This window comes from Lycorma delicatula, chromosome 6 (assembly GCF_047948215.1).
Source record: "Lycorma delicatula isolate Av1 chromosome 6, ASM4794821v1, whole genome shotgun sequence".
Classification (NCBI taxonomy): Eukaryota; Metazoa; Arthropoda; class Insecta; order Hemiptera; family Fulgoridae; genus Lycorma; species Lycorma delicatula.
In genome coordinates, this window is record NC_134460.1 from 130,687,324 (window position 1) to 130,706,948 (window position 19,625).

At 29.5% G+C, this 19,625-nt stretch overlaps 1 protein-coding gene across 1 annotated transcript in view; it reads right to left on the bottom strand.

Annotated features, from left to right (window-relative positions):
• bsf (bicoid stability factor) overlaps window positions 1-19,625 on the bottom strand; it is an 88,742-nt gene that overhangs the window by 34,544 nt on the left and 34,573 nt on the right. The window contains exons 10-13 of the mRNA XM_075368520.1: window positions 13,767-13,940; window positions 9,760-9,891; window positions 5,235-5,430; window positions 3,629-3,860 (exon numbers count right to left, since the gene is read on the bottom strand). Of these exons, the coding sequence (XP_075224635.1) occupies window positions 3,629-3,860; window positions 5,235-5,430; window positions 9,760-9,891; window positions 13,767-13,940 (734 nt within the window). The remainder of the gene's footprint in view (window positions 1-3,628; window positions 3,861-5,234; window positions 5,431-9,759; window positions 9,892-13,766; window positions 13,941-19,625) is intronic.

Below are 19,625 nucleotides of genomic sequence, written 5' to 3' on the forward strand. Positions count from 1 at the left end.
AAGTCTTGAGCGCCCATACACTCTATCCAGCATTGGGGCATGTTTTACTTAGAAACCGACAAAATTTTGTTGTGCAGATGTGGCAGAGTCCCATTTTGCTGAGAAATGAAAATTCTTCAATCTTCATTTAGTTTTGGAGAAAGCAAGTCCTGCAGCATCTCTAGATAAGAATGCCCTTTTACTATGTTTCCATCAAAAAAGAAAAGGCCATAAATTTTTATAAACGAAACAGCACTAAAAACATTAACTTTTGGTGAATCTCATTCCTGCTGTATAATCTTGTGTGGGATTCTAAAGTCTCCATATTTAGAACATTGTGACAAGAAACTTAACCATTTATGTAGAATGTTGCTTCATCAATAAAAATTAACCGCAATAAGAAGTTATCTACTTCCTTATCAACTAACAGCATCTCATAGAAATCTTTACATTTTCTTTTTGTCACTTACACGAACAGCTTGTACTGGTTGTAATTGTTATGGCTTGAAATGCAAGTACCAAGCAGTCATATGAGGTATCGCAAATTCTCAGCTAGCACAATGAGTAGACTTTTACTGCATGATGGCCCCGTACTCTTCTCCTTACACAAACACCTTGATTTTTCAAATTGTTTATACTGGCAATGAATGTTCTTAGCTGACTGGGGATCTGTTGAAACACTGTCAAAATGGACTCTGAACTATTATTATGGATTCTGTCTTGCTAAATTGTAGAACACAAAAGACCTTCTGTTACACAGATATCATATTGTTTACGTCTGAGATTAGCAAACATTTAATTGCTGGCATTGCAATCTGGCTTTGGTTATTTATAAATGTAGGATATATACTTTTATTCACTGGCCATGTGTGGTTATGCTGGTATAGGATTTTGAAATCAGTTCATTCTTTTTTATATACACTGTGTGTGTGTATGTGTGTGTGTGTGTATACCCCCTTAATTTTTAAATCTAAAATTTAATAAATATCAAAACAACTAATTTGAAGAACACAAAGTATTAAACAATAAGATGTCTAATTTTTTTTAACTTCAATTATACTACCAGTAGATATTTCATTATATTTTCAGAATTCTTTAAACTTAATGTTGTTTTTTATCAGTGAACTGAAATATTATTAAATTAACCACCTAATACAGTAATAAACAGTTCATTAACTATGAATTTCTTTTTACTTTTATATTACCTTTTTTCTCTCTTTATATTTAATTATAAATCGTAAGCTAATTCCCAATCAGAACTGCTGTAGTTTTTTTTAAATGTACACCAAAAAGACATCTACATGACAAAAGCACTTATCAGATCACATCTTCTAGTACATTATATCAATATTACAAATAAAATGTTTCGTTTTGCAAAATTTAATTAAACCATAAATAAGAACTTTTCTTATTCCTATTACAGATTGTATTAAGTAAACATGAAAAGGAAAAATTAATATTATTTTATGTTTCAAAATTATATAATTACTGATATTATCAGCTATTAAAAAAAAAGTAGTAACACTCCCTTTATTTTTGAAAATATATTTTTAAAATAATGCACATATTTTTCGAAAATTTAACATGAGGAATTTACATTACTATTCTGGAACAGCAAAGATGCTTGGCCATGACACTCCTTCAAAAAAACTTGCTAAACTTACAGATTTCAGAAACCTTTTAGGAATAATATAATTCTTCAGTTGTTTAATGAACTAGCTCTGGCAGTTCAGCCAAGACAGAAAAAAATTTGCAAGGGTGTTTATGAATGGCTACTGTTGAGGCCATAATTAATAAAGGAGAAACTTCAAACTGTAAAGTTGACAATGTTTTGAAGATTTTGCAGTCCCCAAAGACTGAATGTACTAAGCTAGACAGAAAATACCTTCACAATTGAGCTATTAGAGTAAGTGTTTCAGATGAAATATATTTAGATGGTTTTATTTTTATAAATTAAAAAACAAATAAAAAAAAAATATATATATATATATACACACACATCTTATTTGTAAGCAAACTTGTTATAATAATAATAAATCATCAATGTCATTATAAAAAAGAAAACAATCCTGTATTTTGTACTGGGTAAGTTTGGCACAAGACATATAATAGGTTTATCTTGAGGTCAGGAGGTAGGGTTCATAGTATTGTTTCTTCAAATCATGGGGGTCAATGCAGTTAATAGACATTCATTTATTTTTTATTTTATTTTTAATAATATTCTATATCTTTTCTATCCTAGGTAATTTCTATATGAAGGATGAATACACATCTTTTTTGGCCAGAACGATACTTTTTGGAACATTAGCATTAAATCTAATAATGAGAAGAACTAAGGTTTTTTCTATAACTGATAAAAAATTCATAGTTCTAAAAATTCTTTTTTTTTCAAAATATTGTCATGTTAAAATAGTTCTTGACAAATAGATCGGGTAATCATTTACATCAAACTTAATTATTAATAAATTTTAAACATTTTTATCATGAAAATTTGTATGCATTTAGATAATTGATATTGGATGGTATATGTAATTATAAAGATAATCTTATGGTATAAGATTATAAAGTGATAAAAAAAAATCAAAGAAGCAAGATGTGTCTGTAATATTATTAAGAAATTACTTGGCCTATATTTTTTCAAACTAATGTTTTAAAAATGAAATTTGAAAATGGTACAAAAAATGCCTTGAACATTTAATGCAAGCTTGAACATGTTTTTAGATGCCGAGTAAATTAAAATATCATTAACTGCTGGACTGTATATGGTTGGGGATGCTTTTGTCTCCCAGTAATGAATGACATTTTAAGTGTAGGTGGTGAATTTATTCAGCACTTTAATACCTGGGTAAAAAATGTAAATTATCTAAGACATTTTGTATATGATTGCATCTCAATCAAGAGAATAATAATAATAATGAGAATAATAATTTAACACCGCATTTAGAGTAACTAACAAAGAAACTGGAATAATTTAAGGATATGAGTTCTACCGGTAAAAAATAAAGGAAAAATTTCATGGAAATTTAAGTCCAGAAATGCTTTGATTTTAGATTTTATGCCACAGTGAAATAATTATGGCAGATTTTTATTCCAGAAGTAAAATGATACTGTACTGAAATTCCTGGGACATGTTGGCAATCTGGCTTTTGAGCTGGAGAAAAAAAGAAAGAAAAAAGTCCCAGAACTGCTCAAGTGTATAATTAATTTCTGTGAAAATTGTTGTAAAGACAAAAGAGATTAGACTCAATTTATTTTTAGGTTTGGAATAAATGTATTTTGGTCAATTGACAATAAATAAATAAATGTTTTTCAGAAATTACAGGAGGTGCAGTTTTTGAGACCCATTTTTTTTTTTATTCAAAAATATAAAATCGTCAATTTTGCTTTCTAAATCTGTCCCAAGATTTTCAGTACAGCATCCTACCATCATTGGAGAAACCAGGATGAAATTTTTGTGTCTAATGGAAGACCTATGTTAGTATGAACTTTTTAACAATTTTCACCAGTAGAACATAACCTGCAATTATTTCAGATTCTTTGTGATAAGGAATAGATGTTTCATTTCCTTAAATTCTTGAAGTGCATAAATGGAGATTTCTTCAGACAAAAATTTCAAAAATAAGTTCAAAAATATATTAAAGAATCTTACTTCACTATATGTGCTTTAACTAATGGTCCAAATAATGCATTGTTTGGTACAATAAACTTATTCTCCAATAAAGTGTCAAACAGTTTTCTAACACCATCTGAGTCTCCTTTCTCAGCTAAAGTATTCAATAATCTCCAACAAGCTGCACTATATATAAATGGTCTATCTTTTTCTTTCTCTTTTTCAATGTCATCATCCTCTCTAGCTTGTTGTTTTAAGAATTCCACAGCATCTGAAATCAAAACATAATGCTTAAAGTTAAATTTTTTAATAATTTTAAAGCAGTTTGATTAAAAAGAAGGCTATTAAAAAACAAACAAAATTAGTTGTCCACTTTTGCAATAAAAGTAAATATTATGTTCAGATTTGCAGATTCACAAAATCTAAACTTGACAAAAAAAAACTGATTCAAAAAAGTAAATGGAATAGGTGTAAAAACTGCTTTATAGCTGGGTAAGTGTTCTTCCAGTAACCTTACCACATTTTAGTGCAGTATTTTTTTATGACTTTCACTTTTTAAGTTGTGTTTTTAAAGTACATAATAAATTTTATGATCGATTTGTCAGTAGGGTATTATTAAAATTAGTAGGATGAGTTTTGTTAATAAAGAGGAAAATAAAAGATTAATTAATAATGCCATGAAATTATTAGCTAAGTATTACAACAAAGAAGCTGTTCAAGAAAACCCAATAATTTTCTGTTCAAATGCTCAGGAATATGTTACAGCAGTAATGAGTGACTGTAAGAACACTCACAGTAATAATACCAGACACAAGAAATCGAAGAATGCCAATCACCTTGTTTTACAATACCTTGAACAAAATAAAATACAGGAAAACTGGATTAGATGTTTTTGAAAAGTGTAGGGTTAGTTGTAGGCCAGTACATTGACAAGAACTTAGAATATGAGGAAAAAATTGTTTCTATTAGGTATAAACAACATGGCATGGTATAACAGACAATTGCTAATTGAAAAGCATGGTATTGGAGACAAGTAAATTTATTCTTTCAGAAACATAAGAAAATATTATAATAATATTTCTATATTATTATGACAATATTACAGAAATAATGTGCATCACTGATGAAATGTCTGGTAAAGAGAAGTTACAGTAATATAATTTCATCTAATACTAACAATTATACTTTTTAATAATTTATTTAAAATTATTAACATAATTTCACAACTAATAATGTTAGTAAACTTTAATAAAATTTAGTTCACTTCAGGACTTGTTTTATTTAATGGTTGCAGAACAGTGATAAATATGAAAAATAAAAATGAAGAGATTAGACTACAAAACAATAAGTTTGAAGAGTAGTAATTTTCTGTATATTTAAATACTTTTGCAGATGAGTGTATTTATTTTGCTCACACTTTTACGTTCACAATGAACTCTTTCTACTTTTTGTATGCACCAGCCATTAGTAACAGAAAATCAGTTTGTAGTACCAGAAAAATACAAAAAAAATTTCATTCTCTCTCTTTCCAGGTTCTTACCTGTTCTCTTGAGGTTTTCAACATGAGCAGATTAACCATATTATTAATGTTAATCAGACAGAAAAAAATTCACTAAATACTAAATTGTTCAAAAAAAAAACTCACCATCTAATTTATTAGCCTGTACCAAACCAGTGGCTAATTTAATAGTTTTAATGTTATCAAGTTTAATGTCTGGTTCATTTTTTAACAATCTTTCATACTCCTTAACAGCAGAGTCCAAGTCATTATTTTCCAAATAAAGTTCTATTAATAATGCATACATTCCAGTAGTAAATGTAAATCCTTCAGATTCCAGTTCCTAAAAAATAAGAATTTATAAAAAAATCATTAAGTACAAAAATATTTATTTTTTTTTATTAATGAAATCAACATAAATAAAAATTAACCAATTAATACAACACTAAGACAAAACTAACATTTGAGAAAATATGTAGCGAATTTTGATTTTTTAATAGAAAACATCTTCAGTTTTGAATTTTGTTTAAACAAGGGCAAGTCAAAAAGTAAAGTGAAGTTTTAAAAATCAATATATTTATTTGTACTTTTATAAATGTTACATGCATTATTTTTCAAGATAATCCCCTACTACTTCTCTGTACTTAGTCCATCTTTTAACAAGAATTGGAAATCCTTCCTGGAAGAAAGTTTTCACCGCTTAAATGGCCTCATTAGATCGATGATTCCCTCGCAACTCTTATTTTAATGGGCCAAAAAGATAAAAATCACCTGGAGCCAGGTCCAGACTGTATGGAGGGTGGTCCAGCAGCTCAAAACCGAGATCTTGAAGGCAAAGAATTGTTTTTTTGGTTGTAAGAGGTCAAACATTATCCTAAAGCAAAATCACACCTTTAGAAAGTTTAAAATGTCTTTTCAATTTGATTTTTGCTTCAGTAAACACAGTAGCTCAAGTTGTCACTGTTTACTGATTGACCTTTAGGTGTGAAGTAAACCAAAAGTGGACCTTCCATATCCCAGAATATCGTCATCATCACCTTTCCTCCAGACATCCGAGTTTTCTTTTTTTCTGTGGGAGATGAAGGATTTCTACACTAAACTTTGTCACTTACTCTCGGGTTCAAAGTGATGGACCCATGACTTGTCAACGGTTATTATTCACTTAAGAAATGAGTCTCTTTCATCTACATTTCAAAAGCTTCTGAGAAATTTTCAAACGATTCTCTTTGTGGATGCTCGTCAATTGACATTGAACTAAGCCAGCACAAACTTTTCCAAAGTTTAAAGAATCACGGATAATTGAAAATGCTGAGCCATGGCTTATATTCAACTCATTTGCAATGTCATCAACTGTAATCTTGCTTCCACTCATACAACTCTCTCCAGATTGCCGCTGCATTCAATGAATAATCTCTGCTGGTTTCACCCCTTCTGAAATGAGGAAACATATCACTGCTAGCATTTCTTCCACGGTGGAATCAGACAAAAGAGTACTCATTTTAAACAGACTTTTAAACACAATCACAAATAGCTAACAATGAAACAATACTTTCAATGAACAGCTGATAGAGGTTATGAGTTATAGCACAACAACCATTGCTGCCATACATGTGATTGAGAGGGAAATCATAATTTCCCTTTACTTTTTGGCTTACCCTCATAACTTATATAAAAAAGTCTTGGTTTTTAATTCAGCAATAAAAATTTTATATATTAAAAATTAATAGATATTAAAACCAAGTTATGAACAAAATACAATACCTTTTTCTCTAATCTAAAACAAATAACCATTTATAAATGTTCACTTTTATAAGCTCTAATATATTTAGAGAAATCCTTTAAAGACCTATTGGTTATATAATTATGAATTGTAAAATTTAATTTATATATATATATATATATTTTTTTTTTTTCTTTAACAATATTGTTTTGTTTTTATTAAAACAGTTGACTGTGTTTTTAAATGTTTCATATGCTAATTTGTAATCTTTCTTAGATTTATTAACAATGCAGGATCATCAAAAAAGATTTCAGCAGTAAAAAAAAAATTGTATCTCCCTATGTAACCGAGATAAAAGTATTAACTGAAACTGTAAAATAAATGGAATATCAAAGTTTTTTTTTATTTAGGTGTGACCAGTTCTGACCTTGAGCCAATGCGCACAATGGCACACAATATCTCTGTGCCACTTTCAGTCAGTGTAATGGTGACAGGTCAGTAGAAAGCACAAGGCGTTTTGTGGTTAGCAGAGTATAAATCAATTATAACTGGTCAACGGACATTCCAGTGTGTTTATGGCAATGATTCCTCTCCTGCAAACAACCTTAGATGGTGGTACAAGCAGTTTAAGAATCTGGCAACATGGAAGTATAAACATCCCCCAGACAGTCCAAAATGAGTAATGAAGCAGTTGAGCGTATATGCCAACATTGTTTAAGAAGACCTAAAAATTCAATTTCAAGATGAAGTTTACAGTTACGAATTCCAAAGATAACTTAATCAAAATGTGTTACTAAAGCATTTACTCTTACACACTTACAAAATTCAGCTTAGACAAATTACACCTAACACAAATTACAATTACACCTATTGTTGTAAAGAATTTAATATGTTGAATTCGCAAATAAAATACTTAATTACTTTGACGATGACAAAACATTTTTAAAACATACTAGGTTCAATCCATTTTAAGTGACCCAAAGGTTGCTTGACCAATTCAAAAAAATTGAAACTTACCTACCCACTTGTTTCCTACATGTCTCAGGAGCTTAAATTTTTTTTTATCCATTTACCTGTGGCAGTCAATTTTGTTACAGTGCACACATCTCTTTTTGTAATCTTAAGGGTTTATGGAAAAAATCATAACTAAAAAACTATTGGTCCTGTGGTTTATTTACCTATCTCTTTTCTTACTATGAGAATATTACCAATTAAGTTGAACATGAAAAACAGTGAAATTACAATTTTGGTAATTTTTTTAAAAGGAAGGGATGGTATACACAGTTTGAATTATTTTTTTATATGTAGGTATAAGTTAGTAGTTTTACCATAAATAATATACTTATCCCTACATTTTTATTAAAAAAATAATATAAAAAAAATCAAATTTTGGCTTCAAATAACTCTGATTGCGCTGGTGATAAAAATTTCAAATTTGCTCAACTTACAGTGCTTTTGTAGAAATAAAGGTTCTTGTGCATTGTACTAATAAAAAAGTTATAATTCTCAAAAATCATGAAAATCCTGTTAAAAACAATATCATTTTAACTTGCTAAATAAGTGCTTCAAGGCAGTTGGTTTCTTGTGTTCTTGGGACTTTAGTATTTTAAGGTTGGCGAACCTGTATCATTCATGGCCACACTAGTAATGTACACACTGCATTGTTGTCTGTAAGTTGTCGCATTGTAGTATCTTTGATTATGTGCGAGTTATTATATTGTAAAATGAATAAGAAAATCAATGTTGCTGGCGACTGTGAAATACGTGAGTCATATGTTTTTTAAACCATCCAAACGTTAAGCCGGCTGAAATTCGTAGGCAGTAGGTTGCTGTGTATGGTGATAATGTAATGAATAGAAGAAACATCCAAAAATAGTGTAAAAAGTTTAGAAATTAACAAAATTAATGTGCATGATGAAAAACGTTTAGAGCAGCCCTTGATAATCATCACCGAGGACTTGTTGAAACATGTCGATGATGAAATCAGAAAAGATCATCGCTCAAAAATTTCAGATCTGGCCCTTCTTTTTCCTGATGTTTCAAGAGCTGTTATTAGTCACATTGTTCGTGACCATTTAGGCTTCAGAAAGGTTTGTGCATGTTGGATGCTGCTCATCTTAACGTCACAAAAAAACTCGAATGGGATCTACTTTGGAATTTCTGATGAGCTGCACAGAAAAAGGTGATGAGTTCCTTAATTCAGTTGTTACCGATGATGAAACATGAATTTTGTATTAAGTGCCGGAGAGAAGATGACAGTCAATTGAATGGCGTCATCCTCAATCACCAACTGGTCCAACAAAGGTCAAACCACAACCATTGGATGCCACCGATGGCCAGTCTTTTGGGATCAGTTTGGCATACTGCTGATTGATTTCATTCCACATAGAATGATTATAAATGCAGAAGCCTACTGCGAAACTATATACGTTACAGAGCGCTATTCAAAATTGGCGATGTGGACGGATGACTGGCAGCGTCATCCTGCTGCACAATAATGCGCGTCCACATGTTGTGGGTCTGACATGTGATTTACTGAGATCTGGATGGAAAATTTACGATTACCCAACATATAGCCCAAACTTAGCTCCATCTGATTACCACTTGTTTTGGAAATTTAAAGAATGTTTGAGTGGTAAGCAATTCACAGCTGACAATAAACTTAAAAATGCTGTTAATCAGTGGCTAAATTGACTGGCAGCAGAAGAACAAGACGAGGATATATTGAAGCTTGTGTACCTCTACAATAAATAACTTAATTCATGTGGCAATTATATAGAGAAGTAGTATAAGGTATGTAGTTTAAGAGAAATAAAAAATATTTATAAAGTTTTCAAAATAAATTTTTTTACAATGAAACTGCCTTTACTTTAGAGATAACCTCTCGTATTTTCACAAAAATAATATTACTGATAACTAATAAAAAAAAAGAAAAAGAAATTATTTCCATACCTTCCAAAAATTAACAACTTTGTCAACATTTCTATTTTGACACAATACAGCGAATAACTGCCTTTTAAGGTTAACCGCAGGATCACCCTTAGCTTTCAGTCTTTCAATTGAAGTCTTCAATGACTCTTCAGTCTGTTAACAATGAAAATAGGTTTATTACTTATTTTTAAAATAAATATTTATTAAATTATGAAAAATAATGTTACTTATTTATATAACATGTAAACCATATATTAATGGAATATTATGAATACAGAATGATATTAATTTTGTGAATAAATGTCACCCATTGCTGTAAACATTATTTTTTTATGATTTACAGGATGTGGATGGGTTTTTAGTACAAGATTTCAGGGGGACAAGAATTATACCAAATAAAAAACTATATTGTAACAAACTATATTGAATTATATTGTATAAAAAACTTTTATACAAATATTATTTTGAATAAAATTAATTGATTGTTCTCTTAATAATAAATAATTTTTGATCAAAACACCAGCTAATTCACCTTGTATAAAATAAAACATGCAACATAAAAAATCACTTTTGTAATTTTACCAGAAAATTTGAGTTAGCTATACATCATACTAACTATAGAATCTATGACAAAAATAATAAAAGAAAATGCTGCACTTTGTTTCAAATAATAGTAATGTTGTTTTGATATAACTTGAAATCATTCATTTTAACTGTAAAACTACATATATATATATTCTATTAAATAAACCACCTAGTACAGAATACTGAGTTATATTAAATGATTAATTATAGTAAAATAATGAATGATTTGAAGTTATATCAAAACAAAGTTCGAATAATATTGAAAAAAATATATATACATATATTATTTTACTAAAATTAATATTTTAATATTAACTCATATTCTGTACTAGGTGGTTTGTTTTTTTAATTAACAGAATTAAATACACACACACAAATGTAATTGAACACATAAAGCAGACCAAAAATGTACCCAAAGGGTCATATGCTAACCACTTCTTTCAAATTGGTTAAAGAACCAAAACAATTGTTTACATTAAAATTCAAGACAATATTTTATATACCTTTCATTATCTGCTAGGATATCAGGCAGATTGCTATTACAAATCAAATGATTCTAATTGGAACCAATCAATGAAAGTAAGCATGCAATGAATACTTTATTATAAAAGGGATCAGAGTCGTAACCAGGCATTGGTGTATAAACATTTTAGATTGTAGGGGCATCGGATTCTGGATTCAGCTTATTAGCACAGAAAGTATTCAAATCACATAAATCACTTGTAAACAAACTGATCACAAATAGTTTAGCAAATTGGACCCTATAGCAGAATGTAATTATTTATTGAACAATATGTTTTTTATCAATTACAGCTTATGTTTATCCTACAGTAATTTCACAATTTTTTAAAATTTATTTTTTTTATGAAGTGGAGATCTCTACCAAAACGCATAATGAGGATAGTGAATGAATTTAGCAGCAAGTAATAAAATTAAATTTTTAATAAAATAACTTTAACAATATCTGCTCAGGAAAAATTGAAAAAATAAATTTCAAACATCTGGAACTGACTAAAATTTACATATACTTTATCAACAATGCAACACTAATTCAAACAATTTATAAAGATTAAAGGTACATTTCATTATCTAGGTTTTGTCCTTAATATTTTATTACAGTAAAAAATCTTTTTTTGTAAGGCAAAATTATCTCTCCTTAATTCAATCTTTGAGTCCAAATTAGTGCAACATTTGGTGTACATTACTAAAGAAAAATGCAAATATTTCATTTTACGAGGCATATTCGTAAAGTAAGGGCCATAAGCTTATATTTAAATATTAGTGGGTCTGAACACAGTTTCACGCAAGCAGGGCCATCTATTGGCTATTTACAAAGTCACTGCAGTTGTTGTTTTGATTAAGCAGTCGTTTACCTTCCGTGAATGCAGATCACAATGCCTGCAACAATCTTTCTCCCACCAGTTGTGAAGTGTGCGCTGTAATTTGATTTGATTTTTGTATACAGCAGTGTCTTCAGCTGTTGAAAATTCATCGGAAGTTGTGCCTGTGTATGGACCTACAGTAACGAGTGAAAAAAGTTAGACAATGGTGTCGGGACTTTAAAAACAGCCACATAAATGTGCATGACAAACAGCAGTACCAGGCCCAGTATTCAGACCAAAGAAATTGTTGAACAAGTGAACCGAAAACTAGGATGTTATCGGTGATTGACGATTAGAGCTCTGGCTAATGAGTTTCTGCATGTTGGATGCACCTCCATCTACACATTGTCACAGAAAAACTTGGATATCACAAACTGTGTGTAAGGTGGGTACCAAAAATGGTCACTGACCAACACAAAGAGCAAAGAATATGCAGTGAATGAGTGTTTATGGACAGTTATAGACAAGATGGAGATGATTTGTTTTCCCACATTTACAGGCGATGAGACATGGATATTCTACACCAATGCACAATCAAACAAGTCAATGCAGTGGTGCCATTTAAGTTTCCCAAAACTGAAAAAGGTTTAAGCCATTTCCATACTAGAGTCGAACAATGTTGGCTACCGTTTTTTTGGGACGAAAAGGGGGTCATTTTGGTTGATTTAGTGGAATGGGGATCAACAATTACAGCTGATGTGTACTGCAAAACGCTCACCAAACTGAGACATGTGAATCAAACTGTCGTCCGGCGTATCCTACTTCATGACTACGTGCGTCCTCACATCGCTGCCTTAACCAAGAAGATTCAAGAATTTCATTGATCACCCACCATATAGTCCTGTCCTTGCACCTAGTGACTACTTCCTCTACTTGAATTTGAAAAAAAGGCTTGGACAACAGTTTGAAAACGAGGAACTCAAGGCTGTTGTCAACTGGTTCAATTCATTTCTATATATATGCAAACTTCTATATAGAGGAGTTAAAGAAACTGTTGCAGCATTTCAAAAAGTGATTAGAACTAAATGGCGATTATGTGGAAAAGTAAAGTAGATATGTAGTAAACTAAAACTGTAAGTAAAAACCTTTTCTCACCAGTTAATTTTTTTTAATGACCAAACAGGCCTTACTTTATGAATATGCCTCGAATATTGAAAAAGACATGTAGATTATTGTGGCGGTTTTAAGTCTATTAGTATATAAATTTGGTTAATTTATATTTTAATAGCACAACCATCATCACTCCATAATTAAATACAAATATTATGCCAATGCATTTTACAACTTTTTTAAGTGTTTTTAAAAAAAAATACATTTAATGATCAGTTGAATTTTGGATGGTTTAGCCATCTTTGATTCTGTATTTTGTTTTTGTTCAACTAATACACAAATGTAAAATTTCAACTAATTCATTAAGTTTCTACATTTTACTTTTTTCTCATAGCTTATTGTTTCAATATAAACTACATAACCAAGGAAATTTAGATAAGTACAATTCCACTAAATATTAGTACTATATGGTTGCATTCTCTTATTTTGCTTTGAAAGAAATCTGTACATAAGCATCCAAATTTGGAATGACCCTTCCCCAAATATTCTGAATAAGCAAACTTTAACCGTACTTTGTTCTTTATTAGTTTTTAATTCATATTCTAACTGCATTATGTCATGCGTTAAAATATTTTGGGGTTCATAATATTGAATGGCAAAATTATACCATTGATCATAGGTCTGCAATTAAGTTAACTGAAGTCAGCAGTACAATGACAAAGTAATAATGTCAAGTAATCCGGAATGACAATTTAGATTTTTCTTTAATTTTTGCTAATTAATATTCTGCTAATTTAAAATTTAAGTACAAATACATACACTTATTAAAATTAAAATAAGCATTTAAATTAATTCAATCTTCTTATTACTTAACTAATATTACATGACATTAGCAAATAAAATGAGAAAGTTAAAACACAGAAATATAATGAAGGAATTTCAGTTAAGTTATTTAAATTAACATTCAATATTTTTAAGATAACTTAGCTGGTAATTTAAGCAAATACAAACTCTAGGGATTGCAGCCATTCTGACTCTTCTTTGAACTGGAGCTGGTGTTAACTCAGAAGATACCAGTTTACTTAATAATTCTGAAATTTCTGGTGTCAGTTCTGCACCACTTAATTTAGATTGTATTTGTTCTGCAGTTGAATTACTTATACCAAGACCCAAATTCAGCAATTTCTGTAATAAAAATAAACAAAATATATAACCATTTAGAATCTTAAACTAATGCAAATGCAAGCATAACTCCAAAGAATAAAAACTGAAAACAGAAAACCTACATAACTGTAACAATGGAATTGAAAACTATAATAATATTTATTGTCTTGTTTAACAATACTGTAACATTAAGTAAGGTAAAAAAAAAAAATTACATTTTTTCAATATTTTAAGTGTTATTTCTAAAAACACATTAATCATTAGCAGCAATTTTTAATTGAAGTGTTTTTAACATAGCATAATGGTCACATAATGATCGATTTAATTGAAGTGTTTTTAACATAGCATAATGGTCACATAATGATCGATGGTCTAAAAGACAGCTACTCCAACAGCAGAGAAAATGATAATCCTAAACAAAATCCTATATACTAACAGGTAGTAAAATTGCAGCCCTATTAACTTAGTTAAGCAACAACAGCACAGTCACTGATACATGGGATAAATTTCTGCTTCTCCAAAGAAATAAAACAAAATACATGGAACAATAAAAATAAGGGGTCTATGTAATAAAAAGGAAAACTGCTTAAAGAATAAGAAATTATACATTTAAAAGAAATAATTAAATGTATAGTAACACCAATGACAAGCAGAAAGAAAATACATAGTAAAAATAAAACAAAGATTTGTAATTTTATGTTTACCAATAACACTGATCAACAATGACTTGGTTAAATGAGAGTGAATAACAGATTCTTAAAATATTTTTCATGCTGATTTTAAATATGAAATCAGAGTTCTTCTATCAGGCTTAGTTTTTTTGTAACTACCATTCTTATTTTCAGGTAGTATCATGCATGAACTCCAAAAGCATAGCATTTTGTGAACATATTTTATTGTATTATTTATCAACTGAATAGCCTTTGTTTATTTATTACAGTCCCTTAATTGTTGTCACATTGATTTGTCCGACATTAGTCATCATGTTTATTATTTACACACTAGTTAAATGAACAAGAATGTGACTCATTCTTCCTATTTTCATCTTACTATAAACAAATCACCCATTCATTAGTTATTTCTGTTATCATTATACTTACTTACAAACTGTCATGCAGATTGGAGAAATATTTTTAATTCTCATTCAAGTGCGAGTTTCGAGTGTGTAACATTCAGTTTTGAAGCTGACTTTCGTATTTGCGGGTATATGTTGTTCAGTAAAATGAGTACAATTCCAACAGTTTTGAGAGACCGAAGGATCACACCACAGACTGTTATTTTTGTGTAAAAAAGATATCTGGGATAACAGCAACTAGACGTACTGTTAAATACTCCGATATTCCCCTGCCATGCGGCCAGTGCCACATAGCCAAGAGCTTCCAATTCCAGTACTACCAGAAATATGCAACTTAGATGAAGGTGAAAGGTCAAATCTTCTTCTGCTGACTTACCAGACGATGAAGAAAGAGATCCAAACTTTTTAGAAAATAGATATCCTGAACCCCATTTAATTAATCAGAATTAAATGATCTGGTTCGTATCTAAATTTATCAAAGAATTAAGTAGAAATACTGGCATCAAGACTGAAAGGATAGTATCTTTTACAAGTACACTAAAATAAGTGCTTTCTGTGAGAGTCAGAATTTGAACATTTCTCCTCTCAATACAAGAACTTAGTACAGTGTAATGATGTGGACTGTTTACTAGAAGCTTTGTAACATATACACCATGCTGATGAATGGTGACTTTTTATTGATTTGTCAAAGCTTAGTTTTTTGAAAGCGGTTTTACTTCACATTGGAAATAAATAGCCATGAATATCATTAGCATATGTTGTTCACATGAAGGAGTTTTATGAAAATATGAAACTTGTATTGAGCAAGATTCAGTATGAAAAATATTTATGGCGTATTTGTGGAGATCTGAAAGTAGTAGCAGATACACTAAGTTCTGTTGATTTTTGTGCGAGTAAGACAGTATGGATAGGAAAAACCATTACATAACAGAGCAGTGGCCAAATAAAGAGGTACTAACTGTAGAAGAGAAGAATGTTAGTCAGACATTAGTAAAACCAAAAAAGTTTATCTTCTCCCACTATCATATCATTAAGATACATTTATTCAAAAATTTTGTTAAAGCAATGGATCATAATGGTGCAGGGTTTCAGTATCTAAAAAACAAATACCTAATATAAGCAATGCTAAAATAAAGGAAGGTATAATTGTTGGACCACAAATAAATGAGTGATCTGGCATTTGAAGAATGTTTAAATGAATTGGAGGCTTGCTGCATGGAAATCATTTCAAAATGGGGTAAACAACTTTCTTAGAAACCATAAGGCCAATAACTACAGAGAACTTGTGAGTGAACTCCTTCTAAACTAAAAAGAACTTGGGTATACATGTCACTCAAAATCCATTTCTTACATTCAAATTTGGATTTTTACCCAAAAAAGTTTGGCGCTATTAATGATGAACATGGAGAATGCTTTCACCAAGAGATATCTCCAATGGAAATATGATACCAGGGAAAATGGAATCCAAAAATGTTAGCTGACTACTGCTGGAATCTAAAAAGGGATCTACCTACAACAAATTACAGCAGAAAATCCGAAAGAAATGGATTTTAGGTGAGTAAAAAATGAATGTAATGTATTGTTATATTACGTTTACCACACTTTTGTTTAAAAAAATTTCAATTACAAAAAAGCTGAGCCCAATAGAAACAATTTATGAACATATATGATATCAGTGTAAAAAATACTATAAGAATCAGCTATTCACTCTTATTTAAAAAACAAGTGTAATCTTACAAAAAATAAATAACATTATAAAATAGATCCATAAAAAGAGTAAGTAAATACTTTTTTATATTGTCAATCAAGGTAATTGAGAATATTTAACCCTTCGCAGGCAACAATGTTACATAGCTGTAGGCAGAAGACATTTTCAAAAAAAAAGTTCATGTAAAAACTATTTAAAGTAACTTAAAAACGGCGTATACATTGTGTTTTTGCTGAATTCTGCCACCGGTCTGGTTAAGGAACAATGTTTAATTATCTTGCGATAAAAAGCTTACTCAAAAATGGCATAAGTCTCACTGAGTGCACTAGAATTTGCAAACTATAGGTGATGATTTTGGTTATATTTTACATTGAGTTCTTTTCATGTAAAAGACACTGAATAATAACAGTAACAGTAGTAACGTTGATGGCAGTATAAAATCATAATATTGAAGAAGTAGTGCACCTAGGCAGGGAGTATGGTTAAATGTAGTATTATGTGGTAGTATAATAATAATAATAATATACATATCTTTATTCACTTTCTTCCAAATTTTTGTCTTAAAAATTTTGTTTGAATTCAAATGAAGCAAGCCAAAAATTAAGTTTTGGAAGGAACAGTTTGTAAACAAATTACTTAAAAATGAGCGAAAAACACGAAAAAATAATGCATGTGTCTTGTCACATACATACAGTCATTGAACTCATCTGATAACTGAAATAAAATGGTTCCCAATCACGTTGTATCAGGAATTCCCATCTCAAAAAAATGATTGAAAGAACATCTCCTGCCATTTCTTTGAATTTATAAGTAACTACGTGAAGACAAATAGTCGGTCACATTCAGAGACCCATATATGGGTTTCCACCCTCCAGCGTAAGTACAGGTAGCCCATATATGGGTTTCTGCCCGCAAAGGATTAATATAAAAAACATTATCTTATTAATATATATAATTTAAACAAACTGGTCTAATTTTTTTTTATTTAAAAAACCAAAGCTATTTTTTTTTATAACCAAAGCTATGTAACTTATATATTGATATTATTACAGACTAACATTTTTATAGAATTTGATGAAAAAGTAGTCTATCGCAGGATAAATTAAACCAATCCTAAATTAAAATCAGTGTACTTAAAAAAATGTTGATAGATATATTATTATTATTCGAGATTATTATTATTTAAAGTCGAGATAATGTTTTTCTTTCTAAAATCCTAAGTTTTTAGAAGCTTTCAAAAAATGTATTTTCAATATTCAGAAAAGTGATATTTTTAAATGACTATTTAATTGTCATTTAACTGAATAGGTAACATTTCCACAAATGGAATTATATGTGAACACGGTAAAAGTAACATCAATAACAATGAACATGATACAACAGTTTAAGAAGTCTACCTTATAGATAAATACTTTTTACTAGCTTACGAATATTCAAATAGATTGACAGTTTTACTAAGTAAATCTATTATTACTGACTACACATTTATAAATGTTTAAAATTCAGATTTTTTCAAAATACTTAATTCACAGGTATTTCAATTCTTTATTCAAGAATGAATAGAACTTTTATGCATTTAATTTTTTTTTTTTAAAAAGAATAGAAAAAAGTAGTCTCAACAGGTTCAAACTGCTGTTCAAAGGCAAATGGTTTACATATGCAACATTTTGAATTGGCTTTGATGTTGTTGTGGAGATTATGCTGTAAATAAATCCAACTGTGGATGGGTTGGTAAATTGTAACCAGAATTTATTGACATGGAGGAGGTTCCTGCCGTTTTTAAGGTAGGATGATACTAAAATAGGATCTATGTATTAACTGCACTGAAGAGCTGCCAAAACTGAAAAATTCTTGGCATGAAAAAGATACACTGAATTACCCTTTGCAACACTTGAAAGAAATACTGTTCATTTTATTTAATACTTACTGAAAGTTCAAATCTTTCCAAATTCTACGGTAAAGCAGTAGTGATGTTATTTTACAAGTGTTAAGTTAATAGGAATTATAAAAGTATATCAATACTTTATTCATATTCTGAGGATTATTCCTCAGTCTTATAAAAGCCCTCAATAGCTAGTCAAACAGTAGATGATGCTGCAAATGTCAAGGAATTCCTTCTCCTTCAACACCTGCTAGATGTAATAATACTAATTATATGAGTATTATAAACTTGGAGGATGTGATAAAGAAGGAAAAAGGGTGACAACAAGATAAGAATGATAAAGGTGTCCATTATCACTTGTTACTTAACTCATATTAATGTCAATGTCAAGGAATGAAAAACATTTAGAACATACAATTTTTAATAGTGAGTACACCTCTTGCTATTATGTTTATTAATGATCACGTTAATTCTGAAAACTTAAGATAGTTTGCAACAGGCATGTTCTACAACAATACTATCATATAATTTTATTAAAAAATAAATAAAATAATGGTAAAAAATGTCTGACCACCATGAAGGAATAATGACATCACTGTCTTCTATATAGAAGATTATGGATTTGAAATCCCATCAAGTTGATATTATTGACATGCTAAAAATTTTACCTACCATCAAAGGTAACTGTAACTTATTTAAGTACTTGCAGTAATATTTAATGAATAAATATAATTACATTGGAAGATGAGAACTTTTAACTACTTTATTACAACATAAAACAGTTCTTTGATTTTTTATTATTATAAAAAGTTCAGTAATAATGACTAATGATGAAAACAGCAAAAAAATTAAAAAGAAATGATTCCGATTATATAAATTAATAATAGAAGTCAGAACTACTTACTTTTTTTTTAATATAATTAAAAATCAAACTGAAGATGGTGTTAAACAGAAAAATATATTTGAAAAGTTCTATTTACTCAGAAGATTTGTTTATTAATAATAATAATCAATTGAATAGGGTAGAAGTACAATGGTGTG